This window comes from Asterias rubens, chromosome 11 (genome assembly GCF_902459465.1).
Source record: "Asterias rubens chromosome 11, eAstRub1.3, whole genome shotgun sequence".
NCBI lineage: Eukaryota > Metazoa > Echinodermata > Asteroidea > Forcipulatida > Asteriidae > Asterias > Asterias rubens.
Genome location: NC_047072.1, coordinates 12592015 through 12619580, shown reverse-complemented (window position 1 = coordinate 12619580; position 27566 = coordinate 12592015). Strand labels below are relative to the sequence as shown.

Genomic DNA, 27566 nt, shown 5'->3' with positions numbered 1-27566 from the left:
AAGCACACAACTTCGTGTGACAAGGGTGTTTTTTTCTTTCATAGTTATGTCGCAACTCCAATGACCAATCAAGCTCAAATTTTCACAGGTTTGTTATTTTATGTATATGTTCAGATACACCAAGTGAGAAGAGAAGTCCAATTACCAATAGTGTCCACTGCCTTTAAAAATTAACTTGTCACTGAAACACGCACGATTACATTTTCGTTTAAAACCCCAAACTAAAATAAAAACATCGGTCAACCCCACCCCCATTTCATATCAAGTTAGTCTGGTTTCCTCGTATTGATTAAATCAATCCGGTGTGGCGGTTTCAACTTTCCGCTGTGTTCAGTTTTCCGAATGACCAAATACGGTAGCATTACGTCATGCGATGCCTGCGCACAGCAAGCGAAAGTAGTCTATTTTTAGTGCCGTATTGAGTCATCCGTTACCCTCCGGTAGCTGTCATGGCGGCGTCCACGAGTCGAGTACAACTAGCGGCAAACGCGTGGATCGTATGAGTTGTTTTTTATGCACAGAGTGTGACCACCCATGAATACATGTAAAGATGGGGCAAGAGATTTAATGTGACTACACAGAAAAGAATCGTAATAATAAACAATTTGGGGTCACTGCTGAGAGAACTACAGTACTCGCCAGGGTACTCGCGGCGGTATCTGACAGGTCACCCGGAAAACTGAACACGCCGGAAAGATAAACCGTTCGAACAACGTGCTGATATGTCCGACTACGTCACCCGGAAAACTGAACACGGCGGAAGACTGAAACCGCCACACCGGACGAAGAAACATACAACTGCATTATCAAGCATGATGCTCCAGTTCTTTTTCCATTTTTTTTTGTTCATAATGAAAAGCAATTGAACCGGCCTGATTATTTTACTATTTTAATTTGTTTCTTCGCACATGACGTGCATCTTGTCTGACAATAAATTATGAGCATCGACCCCCCCCCCCCCCCGAACCACCACTCCCATTAATTTCTTGTAGGGGCCTAGTTTTTTGAAGTGAACGTAATTTACTAAAAAATTAATCATCTCTTTTGACTACCTGTCACGAAACTTCATGGCTTGAGTTTGTCTCACATCTCGATTGCCAACTATTAAACTTGATGTCGGCGTCGTAGTCATCATATTTCTTGTAGATATAATGTCCGCCCGGACAGGGCCTATTTTCATAAAAACCCTTAAGCACACAAATTTGCTTAGCACAGAAGCGCATAATTCGGTGGTAAGCAGATTCGTGAAATTATGGGCCTTGGACCCAATGTCTTATTATTTCACAGAGCTGCTTAAGCCCACAAAAGAACTAAGCACAACAAAGATGCGCTTACCAGTCAAACTACAACGTCATACCATGCACAATTTGTGACTGGTATTCTGCTAAATTCTGCTTAGCAAGCAATTGTTAAGCACCATTTTTCTGCTAAAGGGGCCCTGTGAAGTTCGGACCGGACTATAGGAGGATCTCCATGGAGAAACACTTGTCTTGATAAATCAGGCAATTCGATCCGAGGTAATGGGGAAGGCCTGAATCTCCTGCCACTCAATGTTGATGGACTAATTATTGCAATCATTTGAAGAGATTTATGGCACAGCAAACTGATGGATTGAAGTAATTTCTTACCGGGACGGGCTCATAATGTATCAAGTTACAATAATGGCGTATTAATTTTGAACCGTTTTGTTTAACCGTTTTGTTAAACGGGATAATTCATGACAGGCCGAATGGAAAAGTATGTCATGTGTAAAAGCTTTGGACATGTTTGGTATTACTTAAAAAATTACCTGGTAGCGAGCAACGGAGAGTGCACGATAGTATAAAACAATGTGAGAAATGACTCCCATAAACAATCTAATCCCTCCCCCTTTTCGCTTGCTTTGAGTAGCAGTTGAAACCAAATCTATCTGTTCCACTCTTGGGCTATAGGCTTTAGCAACAAGGGAGCTTGTCTACTGGGTGTATGCTCACAATTCTTACATAAGTATTCTTTATAATGAGAACAGCACAATTTTTAAATGTTCAAAACAACTTTAGAGTAGTAGTCCAGTCTATTTTCTATAGCATCCGCCCTGGTAATAGTTAAAAGCAGGACAGTTCTTTTCAGAACTGAGAAGTCTCCCGAACCTCCGATTATCTGCTCCTCGGCAGTAGAATAAAGCAAGACAGTTCTCTAAGAACAACTCTACCTGGCAAGTAGATGAACACATGGTGTTACCGCAAACCAAATATATTGATACCTCACCATGCAATGCCTCATCAAATCCTATATAATTTAAGAAAAGTATCATAATCCCCCCCCGCCCCCCCCCCCCAAACAAACAAAAATCACAAAAATAAAAAAAATCATAATAATATACATGTTGACAGACAGTGCGCGCTAAAAGGAGAAAGAGTTATGGTCTATAGGAATAGAGTCATGAGCTTCGAGACTGAACTGAGTTGTCATGGTAAAAGCAACGATATAGTGAAAACTAGGTGGCTGGTTTTGGTGTTTTAGTATGCCCCCATATTCGCTACCTTACGGAGAAGTGGAGGTCGACAAAAGTTATACAAATATCCACTCTGGGAAACTCTAAAAGACGGATTAATCTAAAAGGAAATTCTGTGGATGGGATGATTCCACAGGAAGGTTAATATTAGAGGGTGGAGAGCAATCGGTTATTAATATCTGAAAGCATTACGCTCCTAATTTTTTGGAGGAAGACCTACCGTTGAAAGGAAGATATTTCCACTTTGTGACAATCCTTGGAGTTTTAGAATTTCAATTAGGGTGCATTATGGCACAGATCAAAACAAAGAAGCAGATAAAAGAGCACATTTTTTGGCCGTGTGGAAAAAAACATTTAATTTTTTAACGAGGCAGGTATTAATAATGACTAAATTCGAATCAAAGTCTGAAATTTCTGATCCCTGAAAGTAGATCGCGTGGGTCTGAATGAGTTCTTAAAGATATTAGAGTAATAGAGAGCAGATGATGCATAGCCTACTGTTCCTCTTCTTTAAATGTATAAACCTTGAACTACTCTGTTCGTTTTTGTAAAGTATGGAAATAATTGTGACTTGCGTTCTTAAATTGAATAGTGTGTAGCATGTAAGAAGGAGAATTGTGATAGTAATTGGTGCAGCAATAATGAGTGATTTGGGTGCATGGTGATTAAGTAATGAAGTTGATTGTGATATGTTAGCAAATTGTAACATTGTAAATGCACCAGACACTATTGTTAATTAGTTGAAATAGTTATTATATAAACAATATACATTTAAAGGCAGTGGACACTATTGGTAATTGTCAAAGACCAGTCTTCTCACTTTGTGCATCTCAACATATGCATAAAATAACAAACCTGTGAAAACTTGAGCTCAATCGGTCATCGAACTTCCGAGATAATAATGAAAGAAAAAATACCCTTGTCACACGAAGTTGTGTGCGTTTAGATAGTTGATTTCGAGACCTAAAGTTCTTAACTTGAGGTCTCAAAATCAAATTCGTGGAAAATTACTTCTCTCTCGAAAACTATGGCACTTCAGAGGGAGCCATTTCTCACAATGTTTTATACCATCAACCTCTCCCCATTACTGGTCACCAAGAAAGGTTTTATGCTAATAATTATTTTGTGTGATTACCAATAGTGTCCACTGCCTTCAACAAGCAAAGCTTATAGAGCGCTCTATAAATCTTTGGTATTAAAACGAGCAAAGTGGGCTGTTGATAAAACATTGTGAGAAACATCTCCCTCTAAAGTATAACGTGTAGTTTTTGAGAAAGAGGTAAATTTCCCCATTTTGGATTTAGCACTGTCTACTCAGGTAATTTCTTACTCAAAATTCAAGAGGCTTCAGGCCTGAAGTCTTTTTTTTTCTTTCTTCGGGCATCTGAAGGCACACACATTATGCAACAAGGGTCTTTTCCCCAATATTTTCTTGCAACTTTGATGACCAATTGAGTCCAAATTTTTACAGATTTGTCATGCATTGGGATACACATGAGATACTTGTCTTCGACAATTACCAAAGGTGTCGATTTCACAAAGAGTTAGGACTAGTCCTAACTTAGGACTAGTCCTAAGGGATATCAAAAACGTACAGCTAGTCCTAAGTTAGGACTAGTAACTCGTCCTAACTCGAGATAAGACTAGTCCTAACTCTTTGTGAAATCCACCCCAGTGCCTTCAAGTGATGTGAAGTAAAACTCTATGTCTCCCTTCCCTCAGCCGGTGTCAGATGCAACTGTGTCCGCCATGCAATACTGTCCGCTCTGGACACTTTTGCATATGCAATCGTGTCCGGGGCTATGCAAAAACCGTTCGGTGGACATGTACATGACGGTACATGTATGTGCGCGCGTAAGCGAGCGTGCAAGTACTCACTGAACCTACGTATATGCATCATGAATATTCACGTATTTTATGATTGTAGCAAATACCCAACGGCCGAACATTTCCCATGATATTCATGACATGTACTTATAGCTTGTAAAACAAATGGCGAACATGTTCCGTCGACCAAGGGCGTTTAATTTACTGCAAGGACGGTTTTGCACTGGGGCGGACCCAACTGCATATGCATTATGCAGCAGCGTCCGGGCGGACACGATTGCATATGCAAAACCGTCCGGCTGACATTATTGCATATGCCCTCCGGATAGTATTGCATAGAGGACATAATTGCTTGCGACACCGGCCCCTAGTTTTCATTTAACCCACTCACTGTGACAGCTCAGCGAGCAAACCTCTCTGGAAACATAGTTGAGTCGCCAATACTTGTCGGTAACGGTTCATCTCAGTGTCATATTTGTCCATCCTTTAGATCGTTGCTAAGAAAAGAACCATGACAAAAAACGTTGATTTGATCAGTCTATGTGTTCAGTTCAGCTCGCTTGGGTTACAGTGACGCAGGACCAGATAGGTTATTGTGATAAAGCTACATGTATTTGTTTAAAACGAATGGTTGAATTGTGGGGAAGATAATATTTATAAAGGGGCTTATAGGAGAATAATTTTTAATCAAGTCATAATTATAGCATAAATCACAATATGATTTATATCTCACAATTATGATTTAGCAATTAAACATCAGTCATCATGTGTCCCTTAAATCATATTTATATGTGGTATTATTATAGGTCATCGGGCCCGTTAGTTATGATTTATAAAAATCAAATTTTATTTATGAGACAGAATTACTCATGCTGATAATTTTTGTCTTGTATTTGAGGTGTTGTGAGGGGACATACAATTACCACACCTCGAATTGAACGTTGTAGGGTGGGGGGGGGGGGGGGGGCTGGGGTTTGTTGTCCCTAGTATAATGCATGTTATTATGTTTTCCATATTTTCAAACATCAAGTTTTTGCCTCGTAAGATCAAAACTAATAGCTTCGCCTCATTTCTGTATAAAAAAAACTAAAGCATTTCGGTTGACACGATTCGTTATGGTTGGATAAAAGTAAAATGTTTCCCTCCAAATTAACTCCCACTCAGCAAAACCCTAACCAGACACAGAAATACATTACACCAGACAAAGGTGAGTCCATGTGTTTACACAGATTTTCTTTAATCCCAAGTACAATAGCCTTGTCCAATGCTCTTTAGGCAAGCACCGGCCCGCTCTGAATTCACGAACTGCATAGAATAATATACACGGTACATAACAGTACTTGACACGGTGGGGTCAAAGCATGGTTTTTCGAGGTATCAACGAGGTTAACAACGAGGCCGAGTACGAGGTTCAAAAACCCCGAAAAGCCATGCTTCGACCCCGCGGTATTAAGTACTGTTATGTACCGTGCGGTACATTATTCTATGCAGTTCGTGAATTCAGAGCGGGCCGGTGCTTGCGTAAGTACAATATTATTGTTTACGAATGGTAATTAGTACACTGTTCATTTATGGATGAGCATTATTGCACATTTATATCAACTTCAATTAAATACAAAACCAGGCCTAACACTTCGCAGAGGCAACGAAGGCGATTGCCTCCATGCCCCTGGTCATTCCATTGGTGCCCTTGAAATGCAGTAGAATTTACAATTACCTCATAGGGTGCCCTTTACCAAGGAGCAAATGCCTTGGTGCCCTTGCCCTTTTCAAAAATGATGCATACAGGTCTGGAAAGTACATCTTTTGGCCTTTGGAATCGTTCAATTGTTTTAATCCTATATGAAGACAAAACAAAAAAACTACCAAACTGCGAACAAAAAAATACATTTCAAGAGGTGGTAGCTTTTTTGAGATATTGCCGAAAGCTGGAGAGGTTCTATTCCATTGCCCAAGCAGTAAAAGAACAATACCTAATTGGAATAAACAATCTGAGAAATGTTTTACGTAGAAATGTTTCTCAGATTGAAATTCTGTTTTGAAATCCCCTCTCCAAACCCCACTCATTAGAAGAGACTCAAAATGCTATACATTATCAACAGCTGCAGTGTTTCTGAACCAAGTAAGTTTTGACAGTCATTATTTGATCTTTATATATATAGTGGTAAGACATTTCCTCTAGAATGGCAAAGGTCAAGGGTTCGAATCCCACCCGAGTGTTTTGTCGTTTTGTTTTTACAGGACTTGGGGGAAAGTACTGAGTGAAACACAGTTATTCTACATCCAGCAGCCATTTCCACGAAACTGTTTGCAACTGGGTAAGTCCACTTGCGCAACATTTATGGCGTAACAAACTATGCCATAAACGTTGCGCAAGTGGACTTTAAAAGCAGTTGCATAAAGTTTTGTGAAATCGGCTGCAGATGATGTAAGTTTCACATCAATTAAAAATTAATATGTATGTAACCTTAAATTTTGTAACCCTTTCTTCTCTTCGTCACACTTAATGTTTTGACAGAATAATTACTCAACACGATTTCACAACTAAACAATATCTACTGTTTTCACAATAACTTACACTTTGGTGTTTATCTACATATAAATAATTTACATACAATTGTCACTTCTATGATCTATGGCCTATATACACAAATTTTAAATGGACGTGTTGTCTGCAAGTCGCCATTCTTCGTATCTATCCATTACTGCCAGACATAATTATAGAGAGTGGCATGGCCGAGTGGTATAATGCTTCAGATTCAAGTTTTGGTTTTGTCACAGTGAATGTTTGAGTCCTGGTCTTGACACTTGTATCCTTAAAGGAACACGATGCATTGGATCTGCGAGTTGGTCTTTGAATGGCATTTGAAACCGTTTGTTATTTAAAAAATGCATATGGTTAGAAAGATGTGTTAAAAGTAGAATACAATGATCCACACAAACATGCCTCGAAATTGCATGGTTTTTCTTTTGCGTTGCGAACAAACACGGTCAGCCATTTTGTGGAGTCAAAATTTTTACTCCATAAAATGGCCGACCGTGAAAGGAACACCGAGCAATTTCGAGACATGTTTGTGTGGATCATTATATTCTTCTTTTAAATTATCTATCTAACCATACGTATTTCATAACAAACGCCACTCAAAGACGAACTCGCCCGATCCAAGGCAACATGTCCCTTTAAGCAAGACACTTAACGCGAAGTCACAATTTCGGACACGGATCTAAATGTTGACGTCCCCTTCTTCACCATAGCGGATGTCTCTTAAACATTCCTTTCCACTTAAGACTCTCCGCTTCTTGCATCCGCTTATTCAAAAACCTCATCTTCTCATTCAGATAATCCATTTCCTTAAAGGGGGAAAAACACACACACAAGAAGTTAACCCTCCTACTCTTGATCACTTTTTTTCTGAAAAAAGAATGTGGTTTTGAATGATAGATGAACTATGTGGGTGTGAAGTATGATATGATTGGTTGGTTCATCTACAACAGTAAACAGTCAACCCTCTCACTGTTTGACCATTAAATATTGACACTGTGGTTTTGGAATATAGTACATGAACTATTGCAGCCTGTAATATGACATCATGTGGTGAATGCATCTACAACAGTAAACGGTCAACCCTCCTACTGTCTGACCATTAAATATTGACACTGTGGTTTTGATAGGTAGATGAAATATGCCGATGTGAATTATGATATCATGTGGTGAATGCATCTACAACTGCAAAGCCCGGTTCATACTTCCTGCGAATGCGAATGCGATACGAATGTTGACGTCACAATTTCGCAACGAATAATTTGCAGCAGTTCAACTCTGCTCAACTCATTTGCGAATATCGGTGCGAAAGTAGGGTTGTGACGCCAAATTCGCTTCGCATTCGCATTCGCAGGAAGTATGAACCGGGCTTAAAGGCAGTGGACACTATTGGTAATTACTCAAAATAATTATTAGCATAAAGCCTTTCATGGTGACGAGCAATGGGTAGAGGTTGATGGTATAAAACATTGTGAGAAACGGCTCCCTCTGAAGTGCCATAGTTTTCGAGAAAGAAGTAATTTTCCACAAATTTGATTTCGAGACCTCAGATTTAGAACTTGAGGTCTCAAAATCAACCACCTAAACGCACACAACTTCGTGTGACAAGGGCGTTTCCTTCTTTTACTATTATCTCGCAACTTCGATGACCGATTGAGCTCAAATTTTCACAGGTTAGTTAATTTATGCATATGTTGAGATACACCAAGTGAGGAGGCTGGTCTTTGACAATTACCAATAGTGTCCACTGTCTTTAAGTCAACCCTCTTTGTAATGTACCTTTGTAATTTTATCCTCTCTGCGATTCCTCAACTCAGGAACATTTTCCTCTAATTGCTCAATCTGTGACAAGAGAAACAGGAAAAGTAAATTAAAGTTTGTTCTTGGTGGTTAAAAAAAAAACATTATTGCAATGTGGTATGGTCATCATTGTGATATTATAGATCAACTGAATCTGCAGGCCAAAAGCAAGATTGGACTAGTTTATAAACAGGGGCGGGGGAAATTGTGGAGAAAATAATCTGAAAGAGAGAGAATTTGGTAGGTATGTTGAAAAGATGTCTTTTTCTTCTCTTTGTAGCCCCAAAAGTTATAGATTTCAAAGAGCTTTTGGGAACAGTATTCTCAGTACTAGAGAAGTAGATCAAAGAGCAAGGTTTATTAAAGGAACACGTTGCCTTGGATCCGGCGAGTTGGTCTTTGAAAAGCATTTTAAATCGTTTGTTATAAAATCGATATGGCTATATAGATAGTTTAAAAGTAGAACATAATAATCCACACAAACATGCCTCAAAATTGCATGGTTTTCCTTTTACGTCACAAACTTACATGGTCGGCCTTTTTGTTGAGTCAAAATTTTGTCTCCTCAAAATTTCGAGGCATGTTTTTGTGGACCATTGTATTCTACTCTTAAATTATCTATCTAACTATATGCATTCCATATCAAACGGCTTCAAACGCTTTACAGCTCAACAGATGTTTCTTTTTTGGAAAGTCTATTTCTTTTTCTCTAGTACACAATAATAAGAATATTTAGTACTATAAAACCCCTGAGTTTTAAATAATTTGAACGCAGTAAGAAGTATGCAACACTTAATACAGTCCCTCTATTGAAAACAAGGAATAACCAAACAATTTCAAGACCATGCCAACTGAAAATGTCAGGAATAAAAGCAAATAACCTTTTGTTACGAAGACCATGACAACTGAACATGTCAAGAATAAAAACAACTAGCATTAATACGACAAACATGAGAACTGAAAATGTCAAAAATAAAAACAAATAACATATTACCAAAGACCATGACAACTAGGAAAGTCTTGGAGTAAAAATAAATAACTACTGGAGATGTCGTGAATGAAACAAATAACATTTTTACAAAGACCGTGACAACTGAAAATGTCAGGAAGAAAAGCAAATAAAATTAGTTTACCAGGACTCCGAAATGTAAATGCAGACTCTAGGGACGATTGCTCACAAGCTCTGCTTCTAAAATGTTTCCCTCTGCGCCGCAGATTTTCTGTGGTATCATTTGTTTTCATCTAGTTCTTGAAATCGTTTCTGTGAAGTTATAACCTTTGTACTGATGTCTTTTGAGTGATGTGATAATGTAATATTTTGTTCTGATACTTACTCTTTTGATAATCTTTTGTAGTCTTACTCTAGTCACGTCACTGAAGCCGTTTAATTTCACTGAGCGTGGCATGGGTTTCACTGTGTACAAAAATATATATATACGTTATATATACATATATCAAATAATAAACCACAAGGGAAACTGACTGGGTACATTTTTAAATGATTTTTGGATTGAACAAAGAAAAATTGACTAGAGCGGGATTTGAACCAACGACCTCCGGTTTAACGTGCCGGCGCTCTACCAACTGAGCTATCTAGCCCTATGTTGGTGGTCTCCCAATTTTGTCAATATCTTTGTTCGGGGGTGCCTGTCAGAAGCCATTAAACCGCAAACTGCCGTGTAGCCAGGGATCACACCCGGGTAACGATACAACCTGGGAAGCGGCAGACAGGGGATCACCTTAAGGGGATGCGACTTTTTATATCAGATATCAAATAATAAACCACAAGGGAAACTGACTGGGTACATTTTTAAATATATATACATGATATATAACGGATTTTCTTTTCCATTTTCCGTAATAGTAGTGGTCAGCCACTTTTAAAGTTACTTTTTAAAGGCAGTGGACACTATTGGTAATTGTCAAAGACTAGCCTTCACAGTTGGTGTATCTCAACATATGCATAAAATAAAAAACCTGTGAAAATTTGAGCTCAATCGGTCATCGAACTTGCGAGATAATAATGAAAGAAAAAATACCCTTGTCACACGAAGTTGTGTGCATTTAGATAGTTGATTTCGGGACCTCAAGTTCTAAACTCGAGGTCTCGAAATCAAATTCGTGGAAAATAACTTCTTTCTCATAAACTATGGCACTTCAGAGGGATCCATTTCTTACAATGTTTTATACCATCAACCTCTCCCCATTACTTGTGATCAAGAAAGGTTTTACGCTGATAATTATTTTGAGTAATTACCAATAGTGTCCACTGCCTTTAACACCAGTTTTCCCCGCTTAGGTTTCCTGTGTTTTTTAGTTTGTTTCTAATTGTTTGAGTGTACCACCCCCACTGGAGGTTGTTTCCTACATGTATCTGCCCACCCAGCCAGGTTCCTCAGTACTTTGCCACATAATTTTACATTTTTCGCAATCTTTAATTAAATTTTTTTAATGTTAGTTCTTGTAGATCCTTTGATAAAGCAGTTTTTCGGAACGCTATCACCGCGACAGACATTTAATGACTTGTCCACAAGAAGAAAAGTTGCTGGATAACTCACCATTCTGATATCTCTGCACAACTTCAAGCGTATATGGCCTGGAAAATGTAAATATTCATCAAGAATATGGGATAAGCAAGAAGAAATGGTTTAGACGTGGGAGAAGAACCCCAAACGGGGGAAACCTACACAATCAGGTACGGACCCGAAAGACCTTATTCACATGCAAGGCTCTGGTCTGAGGTGGGATTCGAACCTTGGACTGCAGAGGTGAAAGTCAGGGTAAATAACAACACCAAAGCAAACCCGATGCTTAATTGGACAAACAAGTACATGTACAGTCAGGATTCTCGACAGGTTTTTTTCTCTTCAAAACTTGGGGCATTCTGGACCCAAATTGTTTAAGTTTGGCCCAAAGGACGCTGAATTGAGACGAGGTCCTCAGAATGGGTTTTACTTGGTGTTTATCATTGTTTGGTTGTGTGTGTACAAAAACCACAGTGAGTAATATTGAATGGTCAAATGGTAGGAGGGTTAAGCAATTATCAATTCTAGTATGCCATGTCTGTTGAGGCTGACACTTCTGGTGCAAAGACAAAGTCATAATTTTATATTGGCCTTGCTTTTTAAATAATAAGTGTCTTACTTAGGTTGATTTGACAATAAATTTGTCTCTATTCTTAAGGTCATTTCAACATCAATTTTTAGTAAGTTTTTTATTTCAACTTTCTTTAGTTCCTCTTTCAACTGACGAGTGATACCAGCATGCCAGCTTTCTCTGTGAAACTACTGAACACTTAGAAATTACTACTTACATAAATTTGGAGTTCGGAACGATATGACTGTTGACTGGAATAAGTGAACCGCGACTGTTCCTCAACTGAAATTGGAAATCGAACATTCATTTATTAAAAAAAAAAAAAGCATTTGTGATTGATCTTATTGTTGTCATTTTTGTTTGCTTTCCAATGTCAGAAAGATTAACAAATAAACAAAGAAAAATAACAAAAGATGATCTTTTAATTCAGATAGTCTCAACGGGAAGTTTGAACCCGCCCTTCCCCACTTCTCCCAATAATACTTTGAAATGAACATGATAGGCAATCAGCCATTTTGAGATTGGTGAACCCAATTTTAGATGACACTTCTTGCTAGGTTTGGATAAATTTCTGTATACAGCCAAACCACATCCAAATGTGACGTGTGACATCACATGTTTACATAAGAGCCACAGAGCCCAGACTTCCTGCAGCCAAGATTTTTACACAGCCTAATGGAAGAAAACATAAAATCTTATATTTGATTGAGATTGCACTAATTCTAATCAACTTTTGATATGATGAAAGGGGGCACATCTCAAAACTTGTCCAGCTTTTACTTTAATAACTCTTTGTTTTATGTGGAAATTATGACACAAAACGTCAACTTTCCCACAGGACCAGTGCAGTAACTTGCCTGCCAGAATACTCAAAAGAATGAACAAGGTCACACTTATAGTAAACGAAGGTTCACATGGTCTATAGTGTCACCCATATCTAAAAACGGCCAACACTGGGGCATGCCTTAAACTTTGCCCTTGAAGGGGCACATTAGTTTTCCTCCTGGCATGGGGGACTTCTGAGGAAAATGTAAATTCCTATTGGATCTTTGCCAAGGGCACAACATCAAAAGCACAGCGGCACCACTGGCTGTGAGTAGTGTGAATTAAGCAAACATTTCTACATTTCCATGCTAAGTAGAATACTAATCAGACACTGTGCATTTTATCACCCTCCTCGTATCACCCTCTGTTCCTTTTTCCTGTATTATTTATTGTGATATTTAGAAATAAAACAAACAAACAAACATACATGGTATTTTGGCTGGTAATCTTATTCTTGTCAGCTTAACTCTGTATTGTGCTTAGGTATTTTTTTTTTTTGGTGCTGTAATTAAGCAGAATTGGGCTCCGATTGAATTAGGCTTAAAGGAACACGTTGCCTTGGATCGGACGAGTTGGTCTATAAAAAGCATTTGAAACCGTTTGTTATGAAATGTATATGGTTAGAAAGATGTTTTAATAGTGGAATATAATGATCCACACAAGTATCTCTCAAAATTGCACGGTTTTCTTTTTACGTCGCGAACTATCACGGTCGGCCATTTATGGGAGTCAAAATTTTGACTCCCATAAATGGCCGACCGTGATATTGGACGAGGTAAAAAGAAAACCACGCAATTTCGAGGCATATTTGTGTGGATCATTGTGTTCTACTTTTACATAATCATTCTAACCATACATATGCATTTTATAATAAACGGTCACAAAACGCTTTTCAGAGACCAACTCGACCGATCCAAGGCAACGTGTTCCTTTAATAATACAAACCTTGAGTACAAGGTTTTCACCCTGTAGTTCTAAAGCTTTCCGGACTGCGTGTTGGACTTCACCAGAGCTAGCATTCTGAGTTAGTTGTATGGAACTTGCAGCCTGGCGCTCAAAGGAAGGAGTACCTTCAAATGAAGTAAACATTAAATCGCACAATCCATTAGAAATAGAGTACATGTAAAACATAATTATATAAAGTTGTTGAACGGTAAATTAGCAGAGGACACCATTTATTAAAGGCAGTTGACATTATTGGTAATTACTCAAAATAATTATCATCATAAAACCTTTCTTGATTACAAGTAGTGGGGAGAGGTTGATAGTATAAAACACTGTGAGAAACAGCTCCCTCTGAAGTGACGTAGTTTTCGAGAAAGAAGTAATTTTCCACGAATTTGATTTTGAGACCTCAAGTTTAGAATTTGAGGTCTCGAAATCAAGCATCAGAAAGCACACAACTTTGTGTGACAAGGGTGTTTTTTCTTTCATTATTATCTCGCAACTTCGATGACCGATTGAGCTCAAGTTTTCACTGGTTTGTTATTTTATGCATATATTGAGATACACCAACTGCGAAGGCTAGTCTTTGAAAATTACCAATAGTGTCCACTGCCTAGTCATTCATCCAGTAAGCAGCTAACTGTGTCTAATCCAGCGTACATGAAGTTACACTTACAGGCCTACCTACAGCTGTACCACATTCCGCAAGAACTCAACAAAGAGGGGGTGATCTGTCTGACAACTGTTTGTGTTACTGAACCGAGTAAAGTTAATGTTCTTGTTTAACACATTAAACTTTGACTTGTCTCCATTACTTAATATTTCTATATATTATAAGGCAATATTAGTTTTTAATTAATAAGTAAATCCAATGTTTGTCATTATTTTGTATAATACTAAAAACAGTTTGTGTACACTCCCAAGCTTACGGAACGGCAGTCATTTGTTATCCCACCATGGAGCTATAATAATAATAACTGACAACTGATTTGACAGTGTCCCAAAGGCACAGTGACCCCCCGCCCCACCCCCCTTTTCATAATAATAGGTCACTACATCTGTAGGTCACAAGCACAAAACATACACAAACCAGAAAGTCACCGTCGACCGGTCATGATGACTCGAGATCCGAGGGTTTTGGCACACACGACATTACATCAAACACACTACTTTAATTCTAGACACAATAATCTTTCAAATGCCATATTACAATGACAAATAACTGGTCGATCTTACCGCCCAAATCAATCCGATTCACGACAACCCAAATCTTAGCTCCTTGATCGCCGGCCATTTTTGTTGTTATGCACGCAATCGGCTGTTGAATTTCCGGCGCCTAAAAAATACAAATATCTCAGCATTGAATTACCAGAGAGGACTCGGAGACAACTATCATTTCAGCGCGTACGATTTAGTCAAAAACATTCCGTCCAATTTGTGTTTACTGTTGTTGAGAAGTTTCTTGGTGAAAAAGTTGCGGGTAATTTGTTTCTTTTAAATGAAGAACATTGTTTAATGATGGTGGATGCTTTTGGTGCAGTTACGTGGTGGGGTTTTAGCCCTGCACTTGATCTTCAAGATAAGGGTGAGTTGTTTTTAACTTGTGTTTCGTCTCTAGCGTGTTGCGGCATTTTGGATGTTACTTACATACATCATGTAGCACATGTCATTGGTTGTTGCATTTGTTGCGCTGCCCTGCACCTGCACTGTGTGTGGTAGGCTGGTGTTTAGCCCACCTTGTTGAGCTGTAATGGCTCCGCTTTTAACATCGGTCTCATTAATGGCGACAGTGATGAGACCGATGTTAAAAGCGGAGCCATTAACAGCTCAACAAGGTGGGCTAGCTGGTGTTGTAAAACAATGTATCGCTGCAACAGTGCAAGGAGGTTGAAATATTTCTACCTCCATGAACAGTGCAACCATGGAGGAAGAACTGGGGCTAAGCTTTAAGAATTTTAAGATAATTTTGTGAAACATTTCCTACCTAAGTAAAGGCTAATCCTGCCACCACTTTTCACTAATTTTTCACTAAATAAACTAAAGTAAAGGAATATCTCTTTTTTATATATTTAAATAGTCTTACTCCTATCCTAGTCTTACGTTCTTACTAATTATTGTATTTATAAATTAGATACGTTTTTTTCCATAAAAAAAAAAAAAGAATGAAAAGGTAGTGGCCATGCCCATGGTGGCAGGAAACAGTACTTAAAGGCAGTGGACACTACATGTATTTATTGGTAATTACTCAAAATAATTATCAGCATAAAACCTCACTTGGTAACAAGTAATAGGGAGAGATTGATGAAAATGATAGTATATAAAACATTGTGAGAAACGGCCGGCCCCCTCTGAAGTGACGCAGTTTTTGAGAAAGAAGTAATTTTCCACGCCTAAGTTTAGAATTTGAGGTCTCGAAATCAAGCGTCTGAAAGCATGACACACTTTCGTTTGACAAGGGTGTTCTTTTCTTTCATAGTTAACTCGCAACCTCGACGATCAATCAAGCTCAAATTTTCACAGGTTTGTTATTTTATGCATAAATTATGTTGAGATACACCAAGTGAGAAGACTGGTCTTTGACAATTACCAATAGTGTCCAGTGTCTTTAAACTACAAATACATGAACAAGTTATATTGACCTACCATGCTCAAATAAACCCTAAATCTGGAGAAAAAAGAAAAGAAAAAAAATGTACTGTTTGTGATTCAAATTTACTAGTTTAGTCTGATTTACTTTTGTTGGTGCAAGACAAATGAGCAGGATGAACAAATCAGGATTGTCCTCGTTTTTTTTTATTTTCAAAACTGGGGCATTCTGCCGGGCTCCCATTTTGGTAGTTCAAGCTCAATTCATTCGTGCTCCATTGTAATGTAACTAGCCTACCTGGCCTTTATTTTTAGCATTAGGCTGAGTAAAAAAAGAAACATGTTTAGCATCCGGGTTTCTTAAAAAGGAAGGAGAAGGGGCTTTTTATTTTTAATTAAAAAAATGTCAAATATCCATTGTTTTTTCTACTGCTCAAATACACAATACATAAATGAAACATTTTGCACAAGACATTCAAACAAGACATTCAGATTGTTATAGCTGAGATCGTTTAAAATAACCCTTTTTTCATTAAAAAAAAACCATGAAACATATTTTTTGTTAAAAATGTGCCCATAAAAAAAAGAGGAGGCGGCCTCTAAAAAGGAAGCAGGCGAGGCACTAAACAAGTTTATTTTTTTACTCGGCCTTAGTACAGAGTGTTATTTCAAAGGGAGACTGGTGCTAAATTTTAAATCAATAACTTAAACTACATGTAGGCTAATTAAGTTTTTTCCCTTTCTTGACTACAGTCCTAGACAATGACCGATCCTCCGATCTGAATGTTCTGATTATTGGTGCTGGAGACTGCAGGCACATGTTGAAGACCATTGCTTTATCTCATCGACATACAAAGAGAACAATCAAAGTAAGTACATAAAACTAATGATAAATCCACGTATCTGTTACATCTGTATTATATTAGTTTTGGGTTCACTAGAGTGGGACTTGAAACTACAGTATTAGGCCAAGTAAAAAAAGAAACATGTTTAGCGTCCCCGCCCGCTTCCTTTTTTATTTTATTTTATTTTTTATTTTTTTATTTTATTTTGTTATGCCCGCCATTTGTGATGAAACGCACACATGTGCGTGAAGAGCTGTCAATCAATGACTGAGAGTCATGCACATTTCCAATTTTCCAATGCAAAGGGTTTATAGACCTTATGCATTGACGTCATCCAGCCACCATCTTAGAAGAAAAACGGTGACGAAATAATCGAAACGCACAGATTTGCACATGCGGCGCACAGGATTGGCCAATGAACAACCTCCTTTTGACCTTTAGATGAGGGCGCCCTACTGAAATAACGTCATGTTCATAAGGTCTATTGTAATAAATGATGTGAGAATGATGTCAGGTGACTTTGGATCAATACTCAGCTTTACTTTTTTGAAAAATTTCTCTCAAGTTCTACATCGTAGAGAGTAATCTTGAGCTTCTTGGTCGCCACTTGCTGCTTCTTAACCTCGCCTTGGAGTCTCCCAAGATGATGGGTCTACAGGAGAAGACCGAACTACTCCTTGAGATATTGGGCAACACCTTAGTCAGGCAACAAACCAGGGACTACATTGTTAACAAAGCAAATGACTATATCAGGTTGGTACTACTGGCGTGTTGATGTTTTGAAGTAGGATTTGAAACTTGTCATGGTGGGAGTACATTATATGTAGAGCTACATATAATGTACAATTTATGGTGACGATAGTACCATGTGTAAATGTCTGAGTGGGGTTGGTTCTGAAAAGAACCGGTGGTTGACGACTTAACGTTTCGACTACTGTGCTCTGATCGTCTTTAGTAGAACGATCACAAACGATCAGAGGATACTGATTCAAGAAGTGTATCATGTGTTATGGGTTCATTCGATTGAGACTCAAAGGAAAGAGGCAATGACGCCTTGACTTGTTTTGGTCAGAACTCTTTCGGTCATGTTCAGTCGAAGTAATGCTTTAATACATGAGTTGCATTATACATTATACAATTGTTGCACGCTGTGACGGGGTCCATGGCGTTTTGTAAACCCGAGGGGGAAAATGGCACCTGAAGCGAAGAACCAGGCCTTGTTGGGATTAAACAATAGTTGAAAACCTCTTCACCACACATTGATTCCTTTATTCAAAACACATTTGTCTTCTATCCGCAAGCGCATAGGGAAATCTTAGTGTTATGCACTATGGAAGAACCGTTCTATTTCTGAATTGTTCTTTCTTCCTGTAGGATGGTGACAGACTTTGACTACTTATCTCAGAGATTACCGATGTTTGATCTCTCAGCTTTGAAGTTCAAGGAGCGAGATCAGCTGGAGGCCATCTTCAAGTTCTGGAGGAGTAGCGATGATAGAGCGTTTGACATCTCAAAATTCTGGTAAGTAGACGCATTTTTTCTGTAACATCCTCTGTTTTAATTTGCTCTGACCTGTTAATTTTCCCAGTAAATTTAGAAAGTTGATATGTATTGAATTGCTCAAAAAGGTGTGTCTGTTTCTCTGATTTAGGCACATGGAAGCTGAATTTTTCAACCCCTGAAAACGCTTAAGGCTCGCCAGTTAAGGCTCGCCACTCAAGGCTTCGCCCCTGGACCCCACCAGGGGTCAGAAGGCCAGCCCCAGGACCCCGCTCATTTTTTTAAAAAGCCCCCTCAAATACAAAATCCCGGATTCGCTGTTGTGCCCCTTGGTTAAAAAAACCCGGGATCCGCCCCTGTATAGACATGTGGACAAGTCGTTTAAGTTGGTGAGATAGCCGAGTCGTGGTGATGACGTAATGATTCAGGTTTCCGCTCTTGCGAAATCACTGCTCTCGCGCGAAAACTGTAGTCATGAGAGCAGTAGTCTTTCGGGGCCAGCAGTCTTGCGAGAATACCGCCAGTTTCGCGGGAATCGTGGAGAGATTCGGAACCGCGCGGAGAGAGAGAGAGAGTCAGAACGCTATCATCGCAACAGTCATTTAACGACTTGTTCACAAGTCTAGCCTCTGTCAGGAATGTTGTGGAATAAGTTGCCTACATGTATGTTAAAAAGTGTACTGATTGTTGGAGGGTTAGTAACTGTAACTTAAAGGCAATTGACACTATCGGTTAGCTTGGGCGATATCACGATATTATCGAATATCGCGATATTAATTTTGAAACGATTTCGATATCGGATGGATTTGGTTTTAATCGAAATATCCATATATCGCGATATATCGCGATAATCGCGATAATCGCGATATATCGCGATATCGATTAAAAAAAGCGATGTATTTGCTAGCTGAGACATCTTGCACCCAATAGGTTTGGAGTTAAACCAGAAGAATAGGTCATTAGAACACCTCTCTTATGCTATGACTGTCTCTTCTACAACTTTCACTTGGAGTTTGAAGACTGATGATGTCAAATTTAATTAATCGCGATCATATCGAATATCGCGATATATTGTCGGCGATATATCGTGAATAAAATAAATCGATATCGCCCAAGCTTAACTATCGGTAATTACTCAAAATATTTATTAGCATTAAACCTTACTTGGTAACAAGTATTGGGGAGAGGTTGATAGTATAAAACATTGTGAGAAACGGCTCCCTCTGAAGTGACGTAATATTTGAGAAAGAAGTAATTTTCCACAAATTTTATTTCGAGACGTCAGACCTAGATTTTGAGGTCTCGAAATCAAGCATCTGAAAGCACACAATTTCGTGTGACAAGGGTGTTTTTTCTTGCATAGTTATCTCGCAACTTCGACGACCAATTGAGCTCAAATTTTCACAGGTTTGTTATTTTGTGCATATGTTGAGATACACTAAGTGAGAAGACTGATCTTTGACAATTACCAATAGCGACCAGTGTCTTTAAGTCTCTTGCATTTTCAATCTCCTCAGGGATACAAGATTAAGACAGTACTTAAAGGACCGATATGACTCAAGAACAGGTGCCTACGACTGGGACTATAACATGAAGATGATTGAACGAGGCGCTGGTATCATCCATAAGAAGGAGTACAATTACTGGCGTGAGACGGGATCGGCGTTTAGCGTCAGGGAAGGAACGTATAACGTTCCCAATAAGACGCTGGCTTCAGGACTGATCATCAAAACAGTGAGCTCTTTTTCCCCCTTGTATGAGGGCTGCCTACTTCTTAGAAACTATAAAAAATTGTCTACTCATTTGAGTATTGAATAGAAAATTTCGTTTTTTTTAAATATTTTTGCATATAACTGCCTCAAGATGTGTGTAAATTCAAAGTTACTCTCAAAACTCACCTTTTCAAGAAAATTTCTTTATTTTATAGTTTTCTGTTTCTTTCCATTATAAATTGTTGTGTGTTTTCCCTAATGGTTATTTTGCTTTCTTTTTACTGGACGCATTATGTACATAATTGTGTTGTTTAAATTGTCTGTGCTTCTCTGCGACTTGAACATCTCTGTATGTGGCGCATTACAAATGCCTAATATTATTGTTATTACAGAGCCAACAACTTCGGTTTGTGAAGAAAGGGAGCACATCTTAATCTTGCTCAACTGTTATTTTATACAATGCTTCATTTGTTGTGATAATTATGAGACAAAAATGTAATGTTTCTCATAATCGATGTTTTATCTTGCCCTGCCAGGAAAAGCTCTGGAATGTACATGTAAAATATCTTCTTGTTTTTTGTAAACAGGGTGACGTGTCTTCTACACTTTCAAGTTCATAAAAACTCTATCTGAATTATCATTATCTACTTTTGATGCAAATAAATTTTTTCACAGGTGGTATCCTGACAGTTTGAACAACAACTGATGACAAGACGCCATCTTGAATTTCACTGCATCTAGTGTGTGCTTTTATATTGTGTAACATTTTCCTACGTTTGCTTTTCCTTCCCTTTTTAGTGTTTTTGGTGGAGTTCAGAAGGTGAATGGATGTATAGCTTGTTTTCTATTTGACTATTTATTGTCCTGTGATTATTTCCAGGACCAGTGTTATAGCCACGGTCGGCGGTGCTGGGCAGCCTTGCCCAGGACGGTTAGCGGTGCTGGGGGGCCCTGCCCAGGACTCTGAGCAAAATACCTTGTGCACCATAATATTTGTTTGTGTACTATTTTTTTTCTATGGTGGCTTTTCCTTCCCTTTTTTAATGTTTTTGGTGGAGTTCAGAGGGTGAATGATTGTATAGCTTGTTTTCTATCCTGTGATTACCAAGACCAGTGTTGTAGCCACGGTCGGCGGTGCTGGGCGGCCTTGCCCAGGACGGTTAGCGGTGCTGGACTCATTTTTGTTGCTCAATATTTTTGTGTGTACTATTTTTCCTATGGTGGCTTTGCCGCCCCTTTTTAGTGAAGGTCAAAATGTGACATGTTACTGATTGTAGTCCATTCATTTTCCTAATATGTCTATTATTTATCCTGTATTTAAATAAATAAATGTCTGTTCTGTGTAATCTTTTTTTTACTATAGTGGCACTGCCAAGTCTTTTCAGTGCAGTTCAAAAAGTTACTTTTTTTTATGAGTGTAGCCTTTTTATAATGTGTTTATTATCCTGTAATTGTATTGCCCTGTTATTATTGGCAGGACCATGTTCTGTGTACTACTTTTACTATGGTGGCCCTGCCATCCCTTTTCAGTGGACTTCAAGGGGTTACATTATAATGATTGTAGCCCTTTTCAGTGCAGTTCAAAATGTTACATTTGTATGATTGTTGCCTTTGTATACAATACATCTATTGTCCTGACTTGTATGGTCCTGTATTGGCAGGACCCTAATCTTGTCATTTGTTGTTTTTTATGTACATGTACATTGTACATACATTTTGACTATTGTAGGTGTATTTATTGATGCTTTTATACATTGTTGTAGCCAGGGTGGAAGGTGGGCCCTGGGCGGACCTGCCCAGGGCCCACAATGTTTGCCCAGCACTTTGAGCAGAATACACTGTGCCGCCCAGCACAAATTGTCCACTGTGCATCGATCTGAGACACGGATTAATATAAGGAGTATCAAATGTTACAGAGAAAGAACACGCGGTCAAAAGGCCATTTAACTCGAAAGGTTGTTGATTTATTGCCCACCACTAAAATTGGTCTAGCTTTGTACAACGCTGTATATGACAGTGTTCTACTATTACATTTTACAGACCAAAGGGAACCTATTACAGCGTGGCTACTGGGGTGACATCATCAGTAGTCCATACCTTGCCTTTGGTATAGAGACTGAGGAGGCTAGTCTAATGAAGAAAGCCAACGATGTCTACACCAAGGTGGGTAGCCTTTTATAGGAGAATCTTTTATTTTAAGTTTCCTGTTTTGAAATGTTAACAATTTTGTTTTGATATTTTGTTTATGGAAGTTGCCAGACACACAAGGCCTGAAAGACACTTCAAGGTGTGGGCTACAATCAACTTCCAGGGGCCGTTGCCACCTACTCCTGTGGCTGAAACAGGGTTACCCCCTTTACAGTCCATACAGAATGACAGATGTAGGCTTGGGTATCATCCATCAGAAGCCTGGCTGGTAGAGCAGAAAGCACTTCCTCCCCAACTCTACGAAGCAATCATGGTTTTAAGTGTCTTGCCTAAGGACACTTGAGTGTCACGACCGGCACTCTAACCCTCATAGTCTGCCCCTGTCTGTCTTGTGAGTTGTACTTAACCCCTTCATCTTCAACATTTTTTTGTTAACAATTATTCAGTCATCCCAAGACATATCCGAGTACAACGTCTTGGCCATGCTCCATGAATTAACAACGGGGGAGCGGTACATCCTCCCAAAGCCAAGCGAAGACCCCAAGAAGACACCCCAAGCAGGAGGAGCGACTTTGGAGGAGGTTATTGAAGAGGAGGAGGAGGATGTGGCGGAGACGGAGGAGAAGGATGGAGCGGAAGAGAAGAGGAAAGATGAGGAGGAACATGGTGAGATAGGTTTAGGGTTGAGTTTTCTTGGTTTTGATGTACCGGGCCAAAAATTAATTGGGGGCTTATTACCCTAATTATAGGCTTGGAGATTTTTCCACACACACATGAGCCTTAGTGTATTTGAGAACATTCGTGCCGCGCAGAGAATCAAACCAAACTCATTCAACACCAGTAAGTTACTCGACTCCCAAAAGTTTGATTCCACTTAAACACTGACTCTGACTATGGATTCTGAATAGAGTAGTAGGCCTACCATCACGCCAAGAGTTTTTGGGTCAAGCGCTGAGTGGTCTTGTGGCTGAGATAATCTACTCTTGAATGCGGGGGTTTTGGGTTCGAATCCCAACAAGTAGTAGTCCTGTGAGTTTCTTCCCACATGACTTGGTGGGGGGGGGGGGGGTTGAGGAGCACCAAGACAGTGCTTAAATCATACAAGTCACACATCACTACATAGTAAACCAAAATTAGTCCTCTTAAAGAAACACGTTGCCTTGGATCGGTCGAGTTGGTCTTTGAAAAGCGTTTGTAACCGTTTTTTATGAAAAGCATATGGTTAGAAAGATGTTGTAAAAGTAGAATACAATGATCCACACAAACATGCCTCGACATTGCACGGTTTTCCTTTTACCTCGACGACTAACACAGTCAGCCATTTATGGGAGTCAAATTTTTGACTCCCATAAATGGCCGAGCGTGTTAGTTCGCACAGTAAAAGAAAAACCACGCAATCACGAGGCAAACTTGTGTGGATCATTGTATTCTACTTTTAAAACATCTTTCCAACCATACTTGTATGCATTTTATAAAAAATTGTTACAAACGCTTTTTATAGACCAACTCGACCAAACCAAGGCAACGTGTTCCTTTTAAAACCAACTGCAATCGATTACTAATAACAGGAACTGGCCAAGCGTCACTAGACCAGGCACGCATTTTGAACTAGTGGTTTAAGATATCTTGAAGCGTTTAGTTTGATGCATCAGCTGTTTACATTGTGTTTAGAATGTGTTTAGTACATGAAAGGTTTCTAAACACCAGTGTTTAAGTTCGATTTTTGGGGGGATTGTGCCTTTACTAAGAAAATGGGCGACAACCACTGCTTTACAACACAACTCATGGGCCCTATGCATTGTTACGTGTTTAATCTAAACCCTTTGACGCGTTCGAAATCTGTTACAGGAAAGTATTCAAATAGTATAAATTAGAGCTTAAACCCTCGTATTTACAGTGTAACATCGGTGCAGTGTCAAACTTGCATGTTTAGCCATGTTGTAACAAATCAATCAAATTATGTCAAATCCGGGGAGGCTTTGGGGTTAAAAATTTCCCAAAACGTTCATTGAACTGTGACAACCATTAAAATACGTGATATTAAGGTGTGAATTTTCCACAAATGTTTCATTTTTCTTTGCCCTTTTTTCTTCTGTTTTACAGAATTGATTCAGCTGAATAATGTGAAGATATACTTCCTTGGTCTTGGGTCTGCCAAGGAAATGCATAAGAAGAGTAAATACAAGGAGTTATTCGACATCGTGTACTTCTCAAACAGGTCAGACAGGATTTTGCTTTGGGTACCGAGGTGTTTTCTCCTCGGTTAAAACAGCATCTCTAAGGAGAGATTGTACATTTCTGGTTTTAATTTTTCAAGTGAAACCAAGGCAGTGACCAGGGCCCAATTTCATAGAGCTGCTTAAGCACAACATTTTGCTTAAGCAGAAAAATCCTTGCTTAGTGAAATCAGATTACCGGCCAAGACTCCACTCAATTGTCATGCTAAGTAAACAACAGCTAAATATTCCAGTCACAAGCAATGTATATGACATGAAAGTTTTGCCAGTAACATGTGAAAATAAGCAAGCTATTTTCTTGCTTAAGCAAATTTTTTGCTTAAGCAGCTTTATGAAATTGGCCCCAGGGGCAATGGAAATTACCTCCAAGAAGTTTCAGGCATGCATTTCACAACAACAGTATTATACTATAAAGCTGCAGGTCAACTTTGCACGCTTGCCCTAAATTTTGCGTGTCTAGTGTGTCCCATATCCAACGAGTGACTATAGGATGCTCGATAGCACGTTACTATAGTATTCAGTTCTTACACAAACTACTTGTAGAATACTGGAAACTATAGTGCTTCTGCATCCCATAAGAGCTCGAAGGTCATGTTTTGTGTGGGATGCTGACGCGCTTTGTTTTTTATTATCCCTTGAGCGTTTTTTTTTCTTCTTGCATTTACATGTATACCATAGGTCCTTTCGGTTGGTAATCAGTTTGAAAAAGCTGATTTTATTTTCACAATTAATTTACGTGTGCTTTTGTGTTGGATTGACAGCATGGTACATCACATGACGGCTGACCTGCGTACAGTGTTTGCTGACCAGTCCACCGTCATCGCTGAGACGGCTCGCTTCATGTTGGAGCTAAGGAAAGAGCAGTGTCAGGATTACATTACCAAAGTCACTGGAATGGCAACAGCTTTGGGCTGTCAGGTATGTACTGAGATACAGGTACGAAGTCAGTCAGACCTTGGATCTGAGTGTCTTTTTTGAGACCCCTTGCACAATTAGCCATTTCAAGATAGAGTGGACACATTCATATGACACCATTTGGTTTGGGTAAATTTGTCTGTGTACAACCTAACCGAACAACACACTCCTATAGTGTCCAACCTTAGAAAGGCTAATGCACAGGGAACTCACATGCGCCTATCCTGTCCGCAATTTTGGCTGAAATTTTGAACAAAAGACGCCCTTGCATGACGCGAGGCAATACCTGGTACGTTGAGGTCGTATGGACATTTTTGCACACAAAAAACAGCTATCGTCCAATGACCTGCCTCTTTTTGGCCTCAAGGATTGGGGCTTTTGAGTGTTTGATGTTATATAAAATGCAAAGGGTTTATATAAATGTATATATCCCTTTTTTTTTTGCTTGAATGGACTTCTCTTTTACTCATTCGTGTGTGTGTATATTATTGTATATTCCTTCTCGAAAACCTTGTAAGAATTTGTGATATTTGATGTCATTGAATTGTACTGCTGTGCTTATTTTATATGATTGTACACTAATACAATGTATGTATCCATTTTGTCCATATTTTATTTTGTGCAGAGTTAACTTCAAAGAGTATTTTTAAATGTGATTAATAATACTGTGATTTTGTTTTGCATTGTTTGACTTTGATTGTGTATATTTATGAACTGAAACTTTGCTCTCTTTGTGATTCTCTTACTTTTTTATTGAGTCTTTTATTTTGTGTTGTATTTTATGTTGTGTTATACCCTTTTTGAGGTACTGATCTAATTCACTAGAGGTCAGTGTCGCAATAATGTTGGTCGCTTTATTTTGGGAGTCATTGTCCGTTTGTTGTAGGCCTATTCAGTGTAGTTTAAGCGATTCAGTGTTTACGTATTGTCATAAGATTTGATGCTATTTGACTCCCAAAATGGCGTTCATTTACATATACATATTATATATCACACTCATCTTGGTCGCTTCATTTTGGGAGTGAATGTCCATCCTCTGTGTTATATTAGTGTAGTGTGCATTGTAGGCGACTCAGTGGTTGCAGGCTTATCATATTGTTTACATAAAATTTGTATGCAAATTTGCATATAATTATGGCAAGCATGGCAGACAGTTAAGAAGTCTCATGTGACACTGGTACAAGAGTTCAATGTAACCTAAGGCCGTGTCCGAGTTGGCGACTTCGGCTACAGCTACGGCTAGGGCGCGCGCGCGCGTCTGCTATTCTTCAACACTGACAGACGCGCTGATCTAGCCGTAGCTGTAGCCGAAGTCGCCAATTCGGACACGGCCTCAGTATAAGCTGTTAGATTAGAGCACTAGCTTTCAGTACATAAAACTGATAGATTCTTTGGCTAAGGTTATTTCTTAAAATTCCGTGTTAAGTGTTACTACTTGGTTCCTTGTAGTGTTACTACTACTCTAGTTCACTGTTCACCAATATATCTTGTTATCATTAATGTTCACGTTTAGCGATGTACACATGCAGGCCCCGTATCTTCGTTCTTGAAGGGGCACAGCAATTTTCCTTTCATAAAGAGCACTTTTCTTAATGTTTTGAAAATATATATTTGAACTTTGCAAAGACCACAGCAAAAGCACAGGGCACCACATTAACTGTTGTGGGTGCTGTAGTTTGGAGGCCTAGACATGTACTTAATCATGGAAACTTTTTCATGGAGACAAATGTTTTATCTATCTACATGTACATGTAGGCCTAGTTGTAGAACCATCTACACATGTTATTGTTGGTCCTTGCTTTACATGTAACTACTGTATCTTCTTTTTAACTGAGTATTGTTAACCCTCTGTCAACAGATCACTGCAAATACTGACGCTTGGAAAGACTCTTTTCTGCGCTTCAAGTTTGTGAGGAAAACATGACGAGACATCAAAACTCACGAGGCACAATACACGGACTCTAAGGGGACAACCAGGTTGAGCTGGTGAAACTTCCCCCTCCTGTGGACCCAGGGGCCAATTCTAAGAGCTGCTTGAGCAAAAACATTGCACGAAAATAGCTTGCTTCTTTTTTTACACATGTTACTGGCCAA

The 27566-nt window shown here is 38.9% G+C and overlaps 2 protein-coding genes across 2 annotated transcripts; one reads left to right on the top strand and one right to left on the bottom strand.

The window, feature by feature from the left end:
• Window positions 1-7443: 7443 nt before the first annotated feature.
• LOC117297022 lies at window positions 7444-14851 on the bottom strand. Its single transcript, XM_033780146.1, has 7 exons — window positions 14766-14851; window positions 13530-13654; window positions 11977-12041; window positions 11222-11259; window positions 9998-10077; window positions 8643-8705; window positions 7444-7672 (listed from the first exon to the last, which is right to left on the bottom strand). Exons 1-7 carry the CDS (start codon window positions 14821-14823, stop codon window positions 7568-7570), a joined length of 534 nt encoding a protein of 177 aa, XP_033636037.1. The 5' UTR covers window positions 14824-14851; the 3' UTR covers window positions 7444-7567.
• Window positions 14852-14914: 63 nt separating this feature from the next.
• Window positions 14915-27566, top strand: LOC117297021 (dynein assembly factor 3, axonemal-like). Its single transcript, XM_033780145.1, has 10 exons — window positions 14915-15114; window positions 16869-16984; window positions 17526-17713; window positions 18335-18481; window positions 19978-20194; window positions 22213-22335; window positions 22767-22986; window positions 24424-24538; window positions 25319-25475; window positions 27331-27566. Exons 1-10 carry the CDS (start codon window positions 15045-15047, stop codon window positions 27394-27396), a joined length of 1419 nt encoding a protein of 472 aa, XP_033636036.1. The 5' UTR covers window positions 14915-15044; the 3' UTR covers window positions 27397-27566.

Coding starts and splice junctions, on each gene's coding strand:
- LOC117297022 (XM_033780146.1), bottom strand. CDS start 14,823: ATGGCCGGCGATCAAGGAGCTAAGATTTGGGTTGTCGTGAATCGGATT. Junction 12,042..13,529: donor GTGAAAACCTTGTACTCAAG/GTTTGTATTATT, acceptor TTCCAATTTCAG/TTGAGGAACAGTCGCGGTTC. Junction 11,260..11,976: donor GTTCCGAACTCCAAATTTAT/GTAAGTAGTAAT, acceptor TACATTTTCCAG/GCCATATACGCTTGAAGTTG.
- LOC117297021 (XM_033780145.1), top strand. CDS start 15,045: ATGATGGTGGATGCTTTTGGTGCAGTTACGTGGTGGGGTTTTAGCCCT. Junction 22,987..24,423: donor GAAAGATGAGGAGGAACATG/GTGAGATAGGTT, acceptor TCTGTTTTACAG/AATTGATTCAGCTGAATAAT. Junction 24,539..25,318: donor ATCGTGTACTTCTCAAACAG/GTCAGACAGGAT, acceptor TTGGATTGACAG/CATGGTACATCACATGACGG.